Raw genomic sequence first — 20,044 nt, 5'->3', positions numbered from 1 at the left:
AGGGCAGAATTCAGTTAAGACCAGCAGCTTGATCTCTTCCTGCGGCTCATGGGAAAGGGAGGGGCAAGTCTTTCTTCGTGCAAAGTCGGGTGAAGTGGGATGCTTGCTTTATCCATCAGGGAGAGATTTTGACCCATAGACTCTGCTCCTACAGACATAATCACTTCTGTTTGCTCTTTATAACAAACCTTAATACCTTAATTTTTGTTTATATTTTCTATGTATGTATGTGGTCACATATGAGGTACACATTTCCAGGTCTCTGTCTTTCCATCATATGGGCTTTGGATTAAACTCAGGTATGACTTTACCTGCTGAGCTATCTTATCTACCTGATATTTTTCGAAGATCTGGACTAATCCAGGAGTGGGGTTTACAGTTGCAATCTCAACACTCAAAAAGCTGAGGAAGGAGCATCATGCGTTCAAGGCTAGTTTGGGCTATAGAGTTTGTTTCTGGCTTACCAAGGCTATAGAGTAAATGCCTCTCTCAATCTGCTTCTGAAATACTGTCTGCCAATAACCATGAAATTATTCACGTTGCTAAAATCTTCCCATGCCAAGTTCTGCAATAAATTAGATCACCGTCAAATGAAATGCTAATAAAAATTAAAGCTGTAGCCAGTAGCATGCGTATATTTGGGCTGGGGCCAACAAACAAGCCGTCCGGGTGTAAGAAAATAGGCTAATGGTTGTGGAATCTAGTCTCCCGTGGCTACACTGAGAGCTGACCTCAGCCCTGCTCACTCAAATTGATTGCTTTCCAGGTTATGATTCCTCATCACAGGAAGCTTCTTTGCCCAATTCACACTCCGTGAGTTAAACTCAAACACAGAGCAAATGCAGATCCCCGGGACCCCTTCTGTCAGGGATCCCGAGTGCACCCCAGAGAACTGCTCAGTCCGAGAAGGGCTGGTCCTCATCGCATACCATACATAGGTGGAGGGCTTGTTATTCAATTCCTGGCCTATGAGAGGATACCCCTATTGTTCCTGAAAACGCTGACCAGGACCTCACTTGTAACAAAGATCCCTCTGCTCCACAATCCAGGCAAGGCAGGAGCCGAAGCAGGAAAGATAAGTGTTTGGATGAAGGGCAAGATGGATAGGGCTCGCAGTGCCCCCAGTCCTGCTGATACCAAGTGCCTTTAAGATACAGCCTTTCCCATCCTAATCTACAAAGGAAACAGGAAAAAGGAACTTAAAACTCCCTGCGCTCAGACAGAAATGAGACTGTTACCGCCTGCTTCTCTGCGATTCCTTCTTGCCTCCGACTTGTAAACAAGAGCAAGCAGACCATGCGAGTGGGAAGTCACAAAGTTGTCGGTTTTTGAAAGGCTCCCAGGGACCTCATGCTCATCTCTGGACGCTGGATGGGGAAATCTGGGGAAGTATGGACTCTTTAGCCGGCTTAGTTCTCTGTGGGGTCAGCTTGCTCCTTTCTGGTAAGTTTTGGCTCAATGTTTATTTATTTATTTATTTACTTGTATGTCGTATTTTAAAACACAGTGACTGCTCAGCTTTCTCTCTCACCAAACGTTCATTTTGGTGATGCTGACACTGCTTTTCTGTGACTCTCCAGTTTACACACGTAAAGGCTGAAGTTCGGATTCCCCGCGGGCGGCTTGAGCTGGGTTTCCTAGCCATCCCTTGTGGATGCTGCCTCCTGGGTTGCCATGGGCCCTTCCAGGATGGAGTAGCTACCTTATTTGAAGGGCTCTGCTTATTTAGGTGTGTTCTTTCTTGCCTCTCATTCTGGTGTGTTTCCTTATCGATAACAGCAAAAATAAGGTTGTAATTACTTCAAAGAAAGTTTTTTTTTTGTAGCAACAAAATTCTTACCTATCAGAGTACAGATTGTCATTATTAAATAAAAACAAAAAGTGTTTTTATGTTAAAATTTCATATCTCTGTTCATTTCAATCCTACTAATTCCAATTCGAGGCTTTTCTTTCTTTTAGGTAGAAGTCAGGGAAATTAGGGCTACGCCACTGACTTTAGTCTTTTTGATGTTTCACATTGAATAAATCATAAAGAACAGCGCGATCTAACTAAAACTTAGCAGTTACCAAGGTCGCTGGATTCAGGACTTTACCAAATCCTGCAGTGGCCACAGGGAAGAGCTGGTAAGAATAAGCTTGGGTTTTGTGTGTGTATCACAGATGCTATATAGTAGGCAGCCTTGTAACTCACCCAGCATACGCAAAGCATGCTGGAGAAACATCAGGACCCAAATTGCGGATCACAGATGCATTATTGTCATGGGTTCCTCCCTAGTGGGTTTGAAAATAGTCTAATTATTATAATGAAAATGGAATTAACACAGGAAATGAGTTTGGGAAATTTTACCAAACTTACTGGTGAGGATTTTATATAGCAATAGAATTGGATAGAAATGCTTGTGATGTTATTTTTGTATTTCTCTATATGCTTAAATGTTTTGTTATAACATAAGGATGCATAATTTGCCTTACAACTAGTTCTTAACTTTTATTTCAACAACCAATGTATCAGAAATGTAATATTTTAAGAGTAACACAAATTGCCAAAAGGAATGAGTATCTACGATGGTGTCAACTACTTAAATAGTAATTTATAACTAGTATAAGCTACTACATATCTATATTACTATTAATGTTAATGTAGAAATAGGTTGATTTCTCCATTATTATGTCTTTAAAATAAATTATCAAGAATGTCTACTTTTGCTTTCCAAGTGTCAGATTTATTGGTGACATAATCTGGAACTGATTTACACCAGAGATTATAATAGTACAAAGCCCAGGTACCAGCTTTTGCTCTGATGTAGTTTTAAGTTAAATAAAATGGTAGTATGCATACGTGCACACACGTGCATGCACACACACACATAAATACACCTGATTTTAACTTACTATTTCCCCTTAAGTGACATTATGGCATTTTGAAATAAAAGTTTAGAAAGATTGTCATAAAATCAAACAGAAAAATTCTGTGACCAAAATAGTTGTCTCATTGCTGCTTGACTTTAGTTCCTTGAAAGGAATTTCTGGCGGGAAGGTGACAAGCAGGAGGAGGCCATGCTCTTGTTAGAAGGTAGGATACAGAAAGGTTAGTTTCTGGGGAAGGTCTGTACTGATTCCTAATTTTCATTCCAATTCTAAGCCTCCATGAATGTGACTGTTGAGGCTCGGTGACCACAGCAATAGCCACAGGAGTCCCTTATTCAAGCCAGTCTCTTATAGTAGACCTCATTAATGTGGTAAGGGATGTGGGGCTAATATATTTGTGGTCTGCTTGGTGACCTCATGTTCCTTTATTGGGGGAACAAACATAATTGAAAAATAAAGATTCTATCTTTGCTTGAATAAAGGTTGCTCTGCATGGCAAAGCAGCCTGCTAACACATAACCTCAAAGAGGGCTGTAGCTCAACAACTCAAGATTCTGGGGTTTGCTCCTTCTACTTGAGAATTATTGCCAAATTCAGCTTGCAAAGAAGTTCTTATAACTTCGTAATATTGCCCACTTCTTAATTCACTATCTCATCAAACCTAGCTGCTTGCTCTAAAGAGCTAGATGCACTTAAAAAAAAAAATCACCTTTCTGTTTGATCATAAATGTCTCACATGATTTACACTGGTGGGAAATCTGAAGTCTTTAGGTCACACATCTTAAGCTATCTTTCCTGTCCTGTCTGACATTTTAAACAACTGGGTTCGGAGATAGCAACGATGTTGTCTGGGGTGGCAGAGGAAATGCAAAAGTTAGGTCAGGAAAGTGGACCCAGGTGGCGCCTCCTCCTTTGGGCTTGGGATCAGGACACCTCTTGGAGTTGTTTTCCAAAGGAAGAGCTGGCCTTCTTCAGAGATGTTCCTTTCCAGCCATTGCTGTTGTTAGCACTTCCCTCAGTCCTGCCCTGAGGAACTTCCGGGAAGAGTCCAAATCTTCTAAGATGTCTGTCCAGCAGGAAAAGAGTTGTTCAATTCCCTCTCAAAAGACTAAGCTGTGTCCTATAGACCAGTGGTTCTCAACTTTCCTGCTGCTGCAACCCTTTAACACAGTTCTTCACTTGTCATGACCCTCTGACCATAAAATTATTTCTGTTGCTGCTTCATAGCTGCACCTTTGCTACTGTTATAAATTATAATGTAAATATTTTTGAAGATAGAGGTTTGCTAGTGGGGTTGCAACCCACAGGTTGAGAACCACTGCTCTAGATAGGATGGTTCTGAATTCTTCTGAAAATATCAGTTTGTTACTTGTGGTTCCCCCTGTCAGAGATGGGTGTTATCACATTGCCTTTGATTCCTCGTGGGTGGCTCTCTAGTTACCATATAGAATTAGGATTCAAGAAATTTCTTTAATCTGGAAGGGTTGGCCCAAAGCAGAAGATACTGTTTCAAAAATAGTTAAATTTGTTGTTTGAGTTAAAAACACATTATGAATGTTCATTGTTGGAGAGAAGTGGTTAGTTTAAAATTCTTGAGAATCATAAGTAGGTTTTGATAAGACACAAAATTAATAGGAGCTGTGCTTATGTGAAATATGATGCCTAAATTAGGTGCAAATGAGAAATGATATTGGCTCAATGTGCTGCGTAGAGTGTACCCATTAAACACCAAAGACACAGAGAAACTTGACAACCAATTGACAGGGAAGATGTCACAGTTTAAAATATAGATGAGGAATCACATATTTGAGTTATATAACATCAAAGCTCACATAGATAACGACAGCACACTAATCATTTGTCTTTTTGGATGAGAATATCCATTTCTCCGGGTTGCTATAGTTTCAAATATGACTCTGCATGTCAAGTGCTTAGTAAGACCTACCTCAATGAAACCTGTTTAACCAAAGGAGAAGTCTGCCACCAGCATCGCTGCGTGAAGCAACAGTGATGTCATCTCTTCCAGCATCTAGGTGAAGCTCTGATCACTTATAATCTTTTTCCACATGGCCCCTCAAGGTTCCATCCAGTTATCCCTGCTTATGGAACATAGCAAGACTTCCTTCAAAATCTACACATCCTGGGGCTGTAGAGCTGGCTCAGTGGTTCCAGAAGACCCAGGTTTGATTCTTAGCAGCCACAGAGCAGCTCATAACTGTCTGTAACTCCAGGGGATCTGACACACACACATAAAATGAAGCTAAATTATTAAAAACAACAATAGCAACAAAAATTACCCATCCTTTTGTCTTGGCTCTTGCCTGTAGAATCTTACCCATTTAGAAACAACAATTTAAAATTAAAATATTAGATTTTGTATGAGTTGCTTGGCTGCATGCATGTCTGTGTACTATGTGTGTACCTAGTGCCAGTGGGCACAGAAGAGGGCACTGGATCCCCTAAAACTTATGGATGGTTGTGAACCAGTATGTGGGGCTGGGACTCTAACCTGGGTCCTTAGGACGAGATGCTTTAACTGCTAACCATCTCTCCAACCCCACAGAAATAGCATTTTTAACCCCCTGACCCTGCAAACACTGCAACTTTCCCTAGGTAGTTCTTCCTTTTCATGTTTTTCTCCTAATCCCATACAGACCATAGACGTCTCTTTGAGATTGGGGCAAGTAGATTTAACTCAATTCGATTATTAAAATCTTTTACAGCTGATGCCATTCATTTTCTATTATTATTAGTGCATTCATTCGGCTTTTAGTGATTTTTTTGTTAACTAAATAGATTTTGACAGTTGTGGTAAAGAACACTTGGTACTCTATAGTAGACCTGGAAAAAAAAAAAAAAGGAATGTTGTAGACAGGGTTGAAGCCACATTCAAACACTATTTATAGTAGAGCAAGTTCATAAACAATGAAAGTAATAGTTATTGTTATCTTAAAAGGTTAATTTTCATATAAAAAGAAAATTTATTTCTTTGGGCATCAAAAATAAAGGATAAACGTGAAAGGATGTTTAGCTAGACTTTTACTTAGTATTAGGTATTTTATAATTGTTGAATGATTCCTATAACATATGCACAGGCTTTATTCGATAGACATTTAACACATTTTTGCAAGCCTTTTCATATCCATTATTTGTATGTCTTTGGTCTCAGTCAGTAGTGGTTTACTGAAGACTTACTTTGGGCCATGTCAGCACTGGAAACTAGGAATATAAACAAGGTTGATCCATCCCCCCTCTTTACCTCACAAAGCTCATATTTTAGTGGGAAAATAGACAATGAATTGTAAGATTTTGTGATAAATGATATAATTGTAATTTATACAAAATTCATACAAAAAGTATTTACAAAGGTGATAGAAGTATTTATTAGATTTGGTGATACAAAATGAGACCACAACATCTAAATTCTATATAAATATTTCTTTTTGGTTTTTGCTTTGCTGGGGATAAAATTCAAGGTCTGGTGCATGTTAGGCAATCACTCTATTAGTGAGCTGATTCCACAACTATTAAACATAACTCTTTAGCAACATGTAGACACATGCATCTTTAATACCATCATTTAGATGGTGGAGACAGGAGGATTATGAATTCAAAACCAAACTGGGTTGCATAAAACATTTAAGTCTAGCCTGAGCTACACAAAGAAACCCTGTTACAAAAAACAAAAGATTGGGTGTGTAACTTAGTAGCAGAGTCCTTGCTTAGAGTTTACATAGTCCTCTGGTTGGTCTTCAGCATGATAAATAGTTAAAATTATAATAAAAAGTAAGTAAACATTTAATTAAAAGTTGTTAACCACTATAATGACTTCACCGACTGCTTATTTAAAAAAAAAGAAAAGAAAATGACACTGAGAAACTTGCAGGTTGAGTTTTTTTTTCTCTTTAAGAACTTTAAATAGTCACAAATATTTTTTATGAGTTATGCAGAGGTAAAGGTTTTGGAGACCAGTCTCCTCATAACTTGTGTAACTTGGCTCTTGGATTGACTCATCACTCTGTGTAGCCAGGCAGCTAACTTGAGATCCTCCTGTCTCTGCCTCCACAGTGATGAGATGGCGGGAGGAAACTACCATGTCTGGTCCAGATTATTTTAAACTCAGAAGAAAAACAAAGACTTTCTGTTAGCAGAAGCAACCCAAAAGGTGGTTGGCGGTATGAAACCGCGGGTCAGGCTGCAGGACGTGGAGTGGAGTTGAAATGTAAAGTATTAAGATTGGAGTCAGGCTGGGAAGGGCATTGGGGACTACTTTAAATAGCTTGGATTTTGTTCTCTATATGTTATAATTTAGCAGAATGATAGTCCCCTTATAACACATCCGTGTGGAAAATTCACTGTCATAGTTGTGTGGAAGACGGATTAAAATGGTGGAGACTGTAGGTTGGGTCCAATATGGCTTCTCAGCCTCATAGGCAAGAAGGCAGCAGGGATGAACAGGAAGTTCGAAAGAGGCTTAGGAGAAGAAAATGTGGGGTTGGTGACTGGTTGCATAGGGGAGAAGGGAGCAGCATTCTGGTTTGCGTAGAGGTGGTGCCATTCGGTTTGCTGGAAAATACGGGAAGTATGGCAGAAGTAACTGGAGGAAGAAGGGCTAGGTAGAGTCAATGACGATTTTGTACATATTGACGATGAGATTGCATTTGAAGGAAAACATTGAGCAAAACTTGTTTTTTGAGATCTGAAAGTGAAAAGAAGAGAATTAGGCAAAGGAGACACAGAAATCTTGATAGTGAAGGGTTATATAAAGAGCTAGCCGGGGACGATAGAAAGAACAACGCCAGTCAGATCTCTTTCGTGAAATCGCGGGCCACAGGAGGAGTTGTCAGGGGGAGGACAGCTAAGACGCAGGTACCAGGGTGACAGCCTCCAGGCCTGCGGCATTAGCCTACAGATGAGTTACTTTACAGAGAGCCAGGCAGCTGCCCTGGCCGAACCAGATCTGGGAGGGGGTCAGGAGATCAGCTGGCTTTACTCCCAGCCTCCAGGAAAGACAACTTCTAAAGCTGCCTCCCGTGTTTCTGGTATTTTAAACTGATAACCCAGTTCCCACCAGTCTGACCAGGCTCTTCCTTAGCTTACATCACAAATACATGACGAGTTCTAGATGGAGTCGTGCTTGCTTCCTTCCATCTCCAAGATTTATTTTATTTATTTATTTATTTATTTAGTGTGTGTGTGTGTGTGTGTGTGTGTGTGTGTGTGCGCGCCTGGTCATGCACCATGGCGCACACAAGGAGGTCAGAGTTTGATTCTCCCCTTCCACAATGTGAGTCTTAGAGAGCTCAGGCCTTGTGAGCTTAGTCTTGTGAGCAAGCACCTGGCTGCCTCCCCTGTTTCTTCAGGAGTCTGACCATGTTCCCTCCCCAAGGCTGTGGGAGTAGCGATGAGGATCAAGGTCTGCCAGATGGGCAGAGTCTTTACTCTCTGGTGCATCTGCTGATCATGGGGAGTGAGCTTCTGTGGTTCTAGGACTGACTTGGTGTGTAAGCGACAGAGATGGAGACATCCAAGGATCAGTCACAGGAGTCCGTAGGGCTGAGGGAGGTTGTGGGCTGCTGCTGTTTGCTCCCCGCCTGTCACGGCTTGACCAGGGAGGCGTGCGTGGTGGCCACACCCATCTCAACAGATCTGTCAGCTTTCCCGCTTTTGTTAGAGGGTGATATCATGCTTCCTGGGGGGAGCTCTGGAAGACAATGAGCAGCCACTTTCCTCTAGATACAATAGGCGGAGTCAGGAAGGTAGTATTGACATTGCTGGGGCCCAGGAGCTACTCGCTGCTCTGCGGCCATCAGATGGTGAACCAGCGTAACCTTGGCACACAGGCCTGGCTCGTACAAGGCGTCTGGCTGCGGAGCCAAAGAGGACTCCGCCCTAGGGACAGGAGTGTTTTAGACATCTGGGAATCTGGGATGGGCTTTAAATTCAGATCTCTATGTCAAAAGCAATCCAAAACAAAACCAAACAAAAAACCCAACCCAATCCAACCAAAACAAAACAATAGTCTTACCAGGAATAACAAAAGTGAGTGGTGTAGAGTGAACACCTATGTGCCAAGGACTTTAAAGTAACTTTTAACATCTTGTCTAGTAGGTGTTGTTACTCGTTTTTTAGCCCAGAGGTAACCAAGGCTCACATGGTTAAATTATTTGCCAAAATCTAAACTGCGTTGCAGATATCAAATATTTGGAACTTCCTAACATCTGCATTCAAAAGATGTCATCCCTTCCCACTGTGACTCGTATGGGGACTGTCAGTCACTGGACACAGAGTGTCCTTTCCATCTAAGGACAGCTGTTGGCTCACTCAGAAGATGCACAACCCAATAGGAGTTTAGAATTTGCCTGGGACTTTACGAGGACTTTGAATGTAAGAAGTTCATTCTTTTTCTTCACCAAGATCAGAGTCTGTGGTCCCTCGGGGAAGCTGGTGATCTGGATGAGAACTAACCTGTGAGCAGAACAGAACCATGACAGGCACTGATAGTATTCAATGCCTGGGTCCAGCGCTGTGGGACCAGAGACCCATCCCTGTCCCTTGTGATAATGTGGGGTTTTGTTATTTGCTACGACTACCTTGACCTGGTTTCTGTCTTCTGAAAGTGAAGCATCCCTAATGACCACATATGTGCCTGGGAATGACGGGAAACAATGCTAAGCAGAGCAATCCTTACAACATGCCTCTGGGCTGATTTCTGACAGGTCGCCTCAGGCTGCATCCCAGACAAGGCTAATGACATTCATTCATGTGATCTGGGGAAAATTTTCAAAGGAAAGCTACTTAGCAGGACTTGCTACAGTGTCAGCGTGTGCTAAGCATCCAAATGATCAGATATTCTTAACTGCTTCACGTCCAAAGCAGGACCTTCTTCTGACGCCCGATGTTGGTCTGTTCCGAGCAGGCCTTCATTCCTCAGCTAATCTGTTGATGTATATATGGGGATGACTCTCTGGCTTCTTTGTCTGCCTTAAGACCACTCTTTTATCAGAAAAAAGAGGAGAGAGGGGCTTAAAGCTCTGGGTTCTTGGGCATCTGCGAAAAGTCTGGATTGTCAGGTAGGGAAATTCCTTGTTGGTGACTCATCCAGCTAGCAGGATGGAGCCACTACTGTCCCCAACTTCTTCTGTCCTCTGGCTCTTGGCTTAGCAGAGACTCTTACGGATGACTTCTCACCTGTAAGTGTCGGCCTCCTTTCACTTACCCTCAGCCTGTTTCTATCTAGTTGACAGCTGGTGAACTCACGCAGAATCTGCCACTATTTTTTTCTGCTTGTGGGGTTTTGAACCTAGGACTTTATGTGTGTAGGTCCAGAGTGTGACCACTGAGCGCCACACCCTGACAGTCGGCCTCACTTGTGATGAAGCTTGTGGCTGCCCCTGCTCTGCTCACGTTTCCCCACTTCCTCCTCCTAGTTGCTCCCTTTTCTCTGTCTCCAGTCTTGTGTCCCGCCGCCTACATCTGAGAACACAGTGCTCTTCTTGGGTGGATCTCATCCTCCTCCTAGTTTTCTATCTGAACCTCCAACTTCAGAATCAAGGAGGACGAAGGGGGTTGTAGTAGGTTGTTTGAAATACTTCTGGTGCCAGTTTTGCCCACTGCATCAACCTGTTGTGGCTCTCAGTCCCTCACATGATGGAGCTGTGCTCATTCCTGCTGGGTTCCTTTCAGTTTCTAAACCTTTACCTTCAAACCTTTGTGCATTTGCATTTTGTTGGGTAGTTTTTTTTTTTGTTGTTGTTGTTGTTTTTGTTTTTGTCAGCTTGACAGGAGTTAAAGCTATCTGGGAAAAGGAGCCTCAGTTGGGAAAATGCCTGTTTCCAATTGGCCTACAGGCCAGTCTGTGGAGCCTTTTGATAAATGATTGATGTGAGAGGGCCCAGCCCACTGTGGGAAGTTCTGCCCCTGGGCAGGTGGTCTTGGGCGCTATAAGAAAACAGTCGGAGCAAGCCAGTAAACAGTGTTTCTCCATGGCCTCTGCTTCAGTTACCGCTGTGAGTTCCTGTCCTGATTTTCCTCAGTGATGGACTGAAGTGTAAATATGAAACAAACCCTCTCCTCCCCAAGTTGCTCTTGGTCATGGTGTTTATCACAGCACAGAAACCTGACTGAGACATGTATATATCATTTCCTCTGCTTGGACTAACCTCTTCACCTGTCAGACATATTCAAAATTAGTGGTTGAGCTCACCTGTTATTCCTAGAAATCGGTCTTAATCTTCATGCATAAGTTAGGGGCCTGCCTTAGATTGAGGCAAAAAAAAGGGGGGGGGGCCAAGGGCAAAGGCAGTCACTTAGGATGTAATCACATGGTCTGAGAGTAAAGGGCCAGAATCGTACAGAAGGAACGGTCAGGTCAGCCATGCAAGACTGGTGCTGTCAATTGACTGAGGGGTCTTAAGAAACAATATTCCCTCTGGCTCACATGGGAATGAAAAGGAGGGGCATGGTTCCACTGTGGTCATCCTCCATCATCAGTTAAGAGTTTCATTGGAAAAATACAGCTGGTGAGCAGTGGGGGCGGTGTGTATGGGCCCTGGAGGAGCTACTTTGTGCCTGAACCTGCTCAAAGTTCAGAAGTGGCTGCTGACTGGGGAACCTTTCAATCTGGCAGCTAGGAACTTTCAGATATAGGATACTTGCCTCTGTTATTATATTTGGAGCTTTGGCTATATTTTTTTGCCTATTATCTTTATTTGTTATTTAAATATTCTTAGCACTAGGCATATGTTTCACACAAGTACCAGCAGAGCCATGCTTACTGAGCAGGTTTGCTTTAGATTTAATGTTCTGAGCATTTGTTCCTCGGAATGTTTTATACAGTAGAATCGCTCACATTAAAGTTGAATTTATGATGAGGAGAATGTTTTAATTAGAGTACCCATACGTCTATATATATGTGAGTGTTCAATGGGCTATGTCGTATCAATATTAGGTATTCATATGCAAAAAAGATCAGAGTAAGTCCAGGAGCCCCTGCATCAAGGGGCGATATGGGCAGATGAGGAAACACAGGGTCCCACCTAAGAGGATGAGCCCAGAAAGGAGGAACTTTGATGAAAAACGGTGGAGGCATTAACAGCGGAGGAGAAGATCTAGAGAATCTGGCTATTAGGTGTCATTGTTGCAAAATGTTTTTAGTGACTGGACAGGGGTTGGGCTGTGAACTAAGAAAATATATCGGGTAAACATAGATTGCTTTCTGAGAGGTGTCTCCTGTCTGGCAGCTCCCCAATTCCATAGGCTTTTCTGTGAGCTTGATTAGGGGGTGGACTGATCATGAGAAGGATCCAGGGTCTTCTCTCTACCATCATCGACTCAGGATGATGGAAGGCTGTGCAGGAGTTTGAAGGAGGTAGGGAGGGGCTGTCGCATAACAGATACTGTCCACTGCCTCTGAAGCAAGGAATTCTTTTAGGTTTGTGAATGCATCATAATAGGGATGGGTGGCTTTTTGAGGTGTGTATGTGTGACATTCTGTCATCTAGTACAATAGTCGAATTGGCATTTTCATGCATGTATATGTATACTATATGTGACTCATGTCCACTCTCATTAGCCTCTCTTGCCCTACCCCCAATGATCTCTTTAATTTTTTTGGCAATTAATCCTCTTACTTTCACGTACTTTGGCAGGGGGTTGTGGCTCTATGAGTTTAATTAGGTTGCTTACTGGACCCTGGGCAAGGGTATTTTTATAGGAGCATGAACAACTTACCAGTGATTACATGATTGGAGAAGATGTTTCTCCCTCCTCCAGCAACCATGAGCTGCCTACAGTTCTTCAGGGTAGGCAGAGCCTTGTGAGTCTTCCCTCAGGCAACAATTAACTGCTGAAAATCTAGAATCCTCGGAAATACTTTATTAGTTACTGCCTTTACAAAACAGAGAGACAGAAAGAGCAGTGGGGGAGGGGAGGGAAGGAAGGGGAGAGAGAGAGAGAGAGAGAGAGAGAGAGACTCCCAATGTGTCCATGCTAGCCCCAAACTTCTGAGCTTGTCCACTTCCTGCCTAAGCCACCTGACTCTACAGGTGTGTGCTGCTGCATCTGGCCAACCTTTTAAAAGCTAGAGATCATGTGGTGTTAATGTTCTTCATTGTAAGAAATGCTGTTTCAGTTCAGCCTGCTCGTTTGATAGATGTCGACAGAGATGCAGAGAGCTCGGCATTTTGCTTGAATCCCTTAGAGAGAGAGAGTTTAAATGTCTTCATTTGAGAGAGTGTGGAGGACATTGCTGTGGGGTAATGCTCTTGTACACCGTAAAGATTTGTTACTTGTATTGGTTTAATAAAATGCTGATTGGCCAGTAGCCAGGCAGGAAGTCTAGGCAGGGTGACCATACTAGGAAGAGGAAAGGCAGAGACACAGTCTCAAGCCAGACATAGAGGAAGCAAGATGAAAATGTTTTACTGAGAAAAGATAGCAGGACACATGCCTAAACATAGACAAGAATTGTGGATTAATTGAAATTTTAAGAGCTAGTTAGTAATAAGCCTGAGCTAATAGGCCAACCAGTTTATAATTAATGTAGGTCTCTGTGTGTTTCTTTGGGACTGAGCGGCTGCCGGACTGGGCAGGACAGAAACTTCAGTACTATATATAGTACATAAGCACTTAAAACAAGTCCCGTGCGGTTGTCTGGCTTGAAATCGTAGTGCTGCTTAATGGTTCCATTGGTTAGCACTGTGTAAGAGGCTATGTCCCAAACTCAGTGGCTAAACTGATTTAGGATTTGGTTCCTCACCTGTGTCTTGGGCTGCATGTGCTTGCACATCAGGGGGTTCTGCTGCAAATGGCAGCAGCTGGGGCAGCTCAGCTTCTTGCTGCTAGTGTGGGGTGTGGGTTGTTCGGATGGCTCAGCTCATACACCGCCTCTGTGGGCCAGCAGATTAGGTTGGGTATTTATTTTCCTGATGGTATTGGAAACTCATGAGGGCTAAGTGGAAACTGGTAAGTGCGATTTCCTTAAGAACTCAATTTCAGATGGCCTTGTTAATAGCCATGCCTAGCCTAAACTCAAGGACTAGGAAATATATTAGACCCTGCAAAGGCTAAAACTTGTACATGGCTGTAAAGAGTGTGGAAGAGTTGGGGCCGAAAGTTCAACCTAAAGCACCTGCTGTTAGCTTTGAGTACAAGAAACTTCATCTGTAAAGCTTCCACCATAACAGCATCCACATTAAGGTGCTATGTGGGGGAAGAATATGAGTTACTTCTTACAGACATCACATAGAGCAGGGCTTGACCATAGAAGACATTAAGGAAATGTTAGTATTGTCACTAATTTATCCACCTAACATGATGACTATGCACGCACAGACTGGAACAGAAAGGTTTGACTTCATTTGTCTGGATTCTCAGTCCTTTTCCATCAGCAGAAAGGACCCCAAGGAGAAGCGTTCTAAAGAACCCTCAGAGAATTAATTGTAATTTCATTTTCTCGGTCTTGGAAGTACCTCAGAGCCACAGGCTCCACTTCCCGCCCCTGCTTGGGCTTGCTCTGTTCTGCCCGGCTTCCCAGCCCCCTCCATCCTGTGTATGTCACAGCCAGTGTCAGCACCGCAAGGCACACAAACCACCTGCCAAGAGGTGTGGAACCGGAGCCAGAAACAGCCGCCAGCTGCAGAAGCTCTGCTCATCCAGAGGCCTGGAGTAATCTAACAGGCCTGACACAGCCTGACCACAGAGTGACTCCAGACTAATTCCAGCATGAGTAACATGTGAGTCCTCCCAGCTGCTTCTGGAAGCAAACAAAGGCAGGGCTGCTGCCAGCCCGGGGGAAGGATCCCCTCTGACTGCATCATTGTTTTCCCAGGGATGGCTCTCTCTAGGGAGAGCCAGTGACTTGGGCTACCTTCCATTAGACATCTCCAAAGTCTCCATTAGCTTAAGTTCTGACAAAACTCAGAAGTGTATAACCTTCACTTAGCCCACTTTTCCCCCTTATGGAAGGTGATTAAGAACACAGGTAACTGGGCAAACGGATCTGGGCCAGAGCCCTATTCCACTACATATGACCTTGGACAGGTCATGTCACCTGTGTGGAACAAGGATAGCAATGTCACCCACCCTAACAAGTTGTGATATGAAGCATGGCCAATGCCTAGCAAAGTGCAAATTAATAACAAATATTCAAAACTATTAGCTGTCATTACTTCCCATCTCTCTGCGCAACGAGGCTAAATTTTCCTCAAAGCCTCTGTCTTTAAGATTCTATAGCCATTACTCTTCCCTTATCTGTGGTTTTCTTTTCCACATTTCTTTTTGGTTATCTGTTCATGTCAGGCCAAAAATATTGCATAGGAGACTCCAGAAGTAATCACACGTTTTCAGTTGCTCACCATTGTGATTCAAAATCTCTTCCCGTTCAGCTGCTCTGCCTCGCAAAGGCCTTTGTCCTGTGTGTCCATGTGGTACATACTGTCTGCTCCCTGGTCACTGGAGCTGCTCTCTGGGATGCCAGACTAACCATTGCGGCGTCACAGTGCTCATATTCAAATAGCCAGCATTTGAAAACAGTGGTTGAAAGGTGTTGAAACAGTCACGGCATCAATGTGCCTGCACTAAGGAGACTCCACGGGCAAGGCAGTATAAGATGTGAACTTGTTAGGGAAAGAGAAAGTATATGCTGAGGTTGCCAAGGTTTATAGTGTGAGTCTGTGGAACTGTGAAGAAACAAGAGGTCATGTTAACTTCACCGTTGTTTGTCATCTGACAAATGCTTAGCTCATAAAGGCATTAAATGAGTGTATTCATTAGGTGAGTGTTCATGGATAGCAAAAACAGCATGCATGGAGTTTGGGACGTTCTGTGATTTCAGACTTGCTGTGTAACATGGGCCGTTCCGCCGTGGATAAAGGAGATTGCTGTACACAGTATTCTAGTTCATACCATTCCCTCTCAGCACACTTCATGGGACCCCAGCCCTTTCTATTCTTGAGCTTTTTCCCCCAAGACTGCTGTTCATTTGTTTACTTACTTAGTAAATGAGTGTAGCATAGATGACATCTTATATCCTCTTCGTTCCACCATGTGGGCCAGAGTCTTTGCAGATATAATAATGACCAAAACATCCACCTTGCTATAGAAAGGGTTGCTTTGCAATGTGAGTTGTCGCTAGGCATTCAGTGGGTGGATGTTCATGGTTGCTGTGTTCTGTGAGCCCTGGGCACAGGACTAGCATCCTGCAAAGCTCTGGTCACAGCATTTTCATTAGCAGATTAATACATTATTTCAACTGTTTACACCAAGTCATACTTTTTTTTAAGTGGAGAAAACCTTATCTAACACACCCCAGTCTTCTTTTGCTAGGAAACTAGATAGTGCTTGGAGGCTCTTTCAAAGGTGAAATTGTAAGCCAAAAGTACAAAAATGTAAAAAAAAAAATCCTTAAATAAATTTAAAAGAGGTAGTTTGTAGTGTGAGAACGGAGTGGGAGAACACCTGCTCCACCCGAGCTGGTGAATTAAGAATCTGTGGTCTCTACCTGCCTGGGAAATACTGCAACATGAGTTTTGAGAACAAAAGTTAACCTTAGGTAGTAGGCACATTCATAGAAACAGCACCTGTAACTAATCAGGACCCCTCCCCTTTGCACAGACTGCTCTGTAGAATGGGAGTCAGGTAGGCACCCCGCTTTACCCAGCTCCTTCTAGAAGTCTTAGCATGATCCTGTATTTCCGCAGAAGCACGGCTTTCTCTTGTCACACTGTTCTCCATGTTTGCTCTGAGAGGCGTATCCAAATGTCCATCCAGTGCAGGATCTTCTGTGTTTTGGCTTGAGTGTTCAAGAAGAGTGAGGTCCTGGGGGGGAGAGGGCTGCCACTCCGTATTCCTGCCTCAGCCTGTTGCTGTACACAGAATATTCTCTCATCTTGGAAGCATGGTTCTGAACTTCTGCAGCTTCTAAGCAGCCCATCCAGTCCCAAGCTACATGAGACATGCGAAAGCGATTAGATTCCCACTAAATGGATGATCTTGGGGAAAGAGCTGACTTGTAATCTTACCTTTTACAAAACTACCCTGTAATTTCAATCACTTTTTTCTTATACGTAATACAATAATGTTTTATAATTTTTGTGCTATGTGTTCTAAAAACTGCTTCCTAAGAGTTGGGCCATGGCGGCACACACCTTTAATCCTAGCACTTGGGAGGCAGAGGCGGGAGGATCTTTGTGAGTTCGAGGCCAGCCTGGTCTGTAGAGAGTTCCAGGAGAGCCAGACTACACAAAGAAACTTACACAAAATACCAAAAGACAAATCATATCCCCTAGCTTTGAAACTTAACAAAATAATTATGTACTTCTATATGAAAGAATAAGAATATGGTCTTTAGCAGGATAAATAACAGAGAAAATTCTGAAAAAAGAATAGTGTTTTGGGACTAGTTCTATTAGGTTTTAATATGGGCTACAATACCCACATTAAAGTTAGAGATAAAGAACAAAATGAGAAAACTATTGCAACAAATAAGATAGATAGACATTAAAATAACATTTATCTTAAAAAGTCATTGAAATCAGCAGAATAAAGTAAAAATGGGGAAAAAAAACCCCAAAATGCATGAAAGGGGAAGTCCATTGTCAAAAAAAGGTATGAAGAGTTGATTCAAAACAAGAGATTTTTTTTAAAGTCATAACAGAAAAGATTAGAAATCAGCGAGAGAACGCAAATGCAGGCCAGGCTGGTGAACGGTGCCTTTCTCATGGACCACAGCCCTTTAGAAGCAACCTGCCAATGTAGAGCAAGAAACTTTTAAATGTTGTGATAAGGCTAGACAAACATTCAGGAGATGAGACTGTTCATTTCAGCTGAGGTAGGGGCTCCAGTGCTTTCTGCCATTTGCCCCGTCTACATAAATGAACATTATATATCAACATGTTAGCAAGCACCAAAATATTCTTCTCTAACCATTTCCTCTCACTGTCTTGGTAAGCCAGAGCTAATGTTTAAAAAGACTTTTTCAAAAAATAAATTTAAAAAAAGGCTTTTCATGAGAAGGATTATGTCTTTTATGTAAATTTTAGAAAGTTGTGAGATATGTTATTCTTATAATTTTAAAAATGCTGTACTTGCTTTTATCTTAAAATTACCATCACCTAAATAAGCTAAGAGACAATGACCAAGTACTCATGTTTATCATGACTGCTGTCTATTCTGAGTACATAAAACGCTGATGCCTATTGTGATATTTATCAGGTTATCAATATGATAGTTACAATGGTGTGTTCAGAGACAAGGTTTCCTGGACATTTTTATTAAATTATTCTAATAGACAATTAAATAAGGCAAAAAACAGTGAGAAGTGTTTCTCTCATAATATATAGTTGATTTCAGAAGTTTGGAAATAAAAACTTTGACAGTGGTAATCTAGGCAGTGATTTTTCTTTTTAAATAACCATTTACTTACTTGTGTGTGGGGGCACCTACTTGTCTTCATGTGCACCACAAGTGTGCAGTGCCCACGGAGGTCGGAAGAGGGCGATTGATCCCTCAGAACTGGAAGGAATTACAGGTTCTGGGAGCTGAACGTGGTCCTCCGCAATAGCAGCAAGTGCTCTTAACAGCTGAGCCCTCCCTTGGGCCTCTAGATACCCATTTTAGAGTATAGCACTTGTGTTAGTGTTGTTAAAGTAGATATCTTTTCTTTTTAACTTTTTAACATAATTTTCTTTATTGAATCTTTGGGACCCTCACATTATGCACCCAATCACACTGATTTCCCAGTCCCTCCAAATCCATCCTTCACCCTTGCAACCTTTCCCAACTCACTCCTCCATCTCTCCTGCCTCTCCATTACCTCTCCATTTGTCTTAGTGGCACTGTGGCTGTGGTGTGTCACGTGTGTGTGTGTGTGTGTGTGTGTGTGTGTGTGTGTTGATATCTGCGTCCATGGTCCTACTGCAGTTGGGGTCTGTGTTGATATCTGTGGCCCATGTTACGAGGTGGGGGAGGCATGCAAATCATGTGTGTTGGAAGTTGAGGGCTATGCTGAGCAGGGGCCTGCTGGCCCTTTGCTGGCCCTGGCCCTCACTGGCCTCTGCAGCGAGAGAGCTGGCCCTGTCACTCATCTCATAGGAGAGTTGGTCTCACCCTTCACCAGTGCTGGGAGAGTTGGTATCACCCCTCATGTGGTTCAACACTTGGGAGAGCAGGTTCCACTCCTCAGCATGGACACAGGAGAACTAACCCCCGATAACATGGGCACAGCTGAGGCCCAGACTGACCAACTAATTCATCTGCTACCCAGGCCCACATCCAGTGCCTTGAGTTGTCCACCCCAACATCTACCCCATCTATTACTTCCTGGAGTGAGTGAAGGGACAGGTCCTGTAGATCCATAGTCACAAGATCTCCATGGCATGACCATAGCAGGATGTACAAGAAGAGTCTCAGTGAGGGTCCAGTATTGATGAACCTTGAACTTGACCAACAACTCATTACAATGAACATTTGCAAGTAAAGCTCTTTGGACAAAAGGTATGTATATATACACACATACATACATTATATATATATATATATATACACACATGTGTACACACACATGTGTGTGTGTGTATATGTATATGTGTGTGTGTATGTGTGAGTGTACCCTGGGCATCTGAACCTTCAGGCCTTTGATAGTAACATGAGCTACAGATATCAATACAGACTCTGGTTGCGGTAGGACCATGGACCTACACAAGGCCCTTGGCCGAGGCCTCAGATGCCACTATGACTCTGGGTGGCAACACAGGTCACCCATATCAGCCTGTTCCTCACCACCTTTGCCTTTTCAGTTGCCCCTCTCTCCATGGCACATGGACCTCTCTGCTCCTCTTTCTCTACCATTTCTCCACAATTCATTGTAATGGCTCTGGGTGGCCCTGAGAGTGTCTTTCATCCTCCCTGGGTCAAACGGTGCCTGATGGGCCTGTGATATTTTTCTAATTACAAGATAATTTTCATTCACACAAAGAATTGGATATGCAGAATTTTGAATAATCCAGCCAGTAGCAATAACTAATGTTTCCTTAAGAATGTCTATCTACACACAGATAGCAAAAGAAAGGCAAAGACAGGATTGAATGTTTGAACGGCAACCTTTGTTAAACATTGTCTTTAAACACAAGCACAGTTGTCCTTTGCTATGTTGTAAAACCTAGCTGGGAGAGAGAAT

At 42.8% G+C, this 20,044-nt stretch overlaps 1 protein-coding gene across 2 annotated transcripts in view; it reads left to right on the top strand.

The window, feature by feature from the left end:
* The first annotated feature begins 1,044 nt into the window (after positions 1 to 1,044).
* Tek (TEK receptor tyrosine kinase) overlaps positions 1,045 to 20,044 on the top strand; it is a 99,712-nt gene continuing 80,712 nt past the window's right edge. For both annotated transcript variants that reach the window (XM_041651784.1, XM_041651783.1), the window contains exon 1: positions 1,045 to 1,443. In XM_041651784.1, the coding sequence (XP_041507718.1) occupies positions 1,392 to 1,443 (52 nt within the window). In that variant the 5' untranslated portion in view covers positions 1,045 to 1,391. The remainder of the gene's footprint in view (positions 1,444 to 20,044) is intronic.

This window comes from Microtus oregoni, unplaced genomic scaffold, assembly GCF_018167655.1.
Source record: "Microtus oregoni isolate MIOR12 unplaced genomic scaffold, Mior012 000005F_ref0000423, whole genome shotgun sequence".
NCBI lineage: Eukaryota > Metazoa > Chordata > Mammalia > Rodentia > Cricetidae > Microtus > Microtus oregoni.
This window is presented reverse-complemented; position numbering and strand designations above follow the sequence as displayed.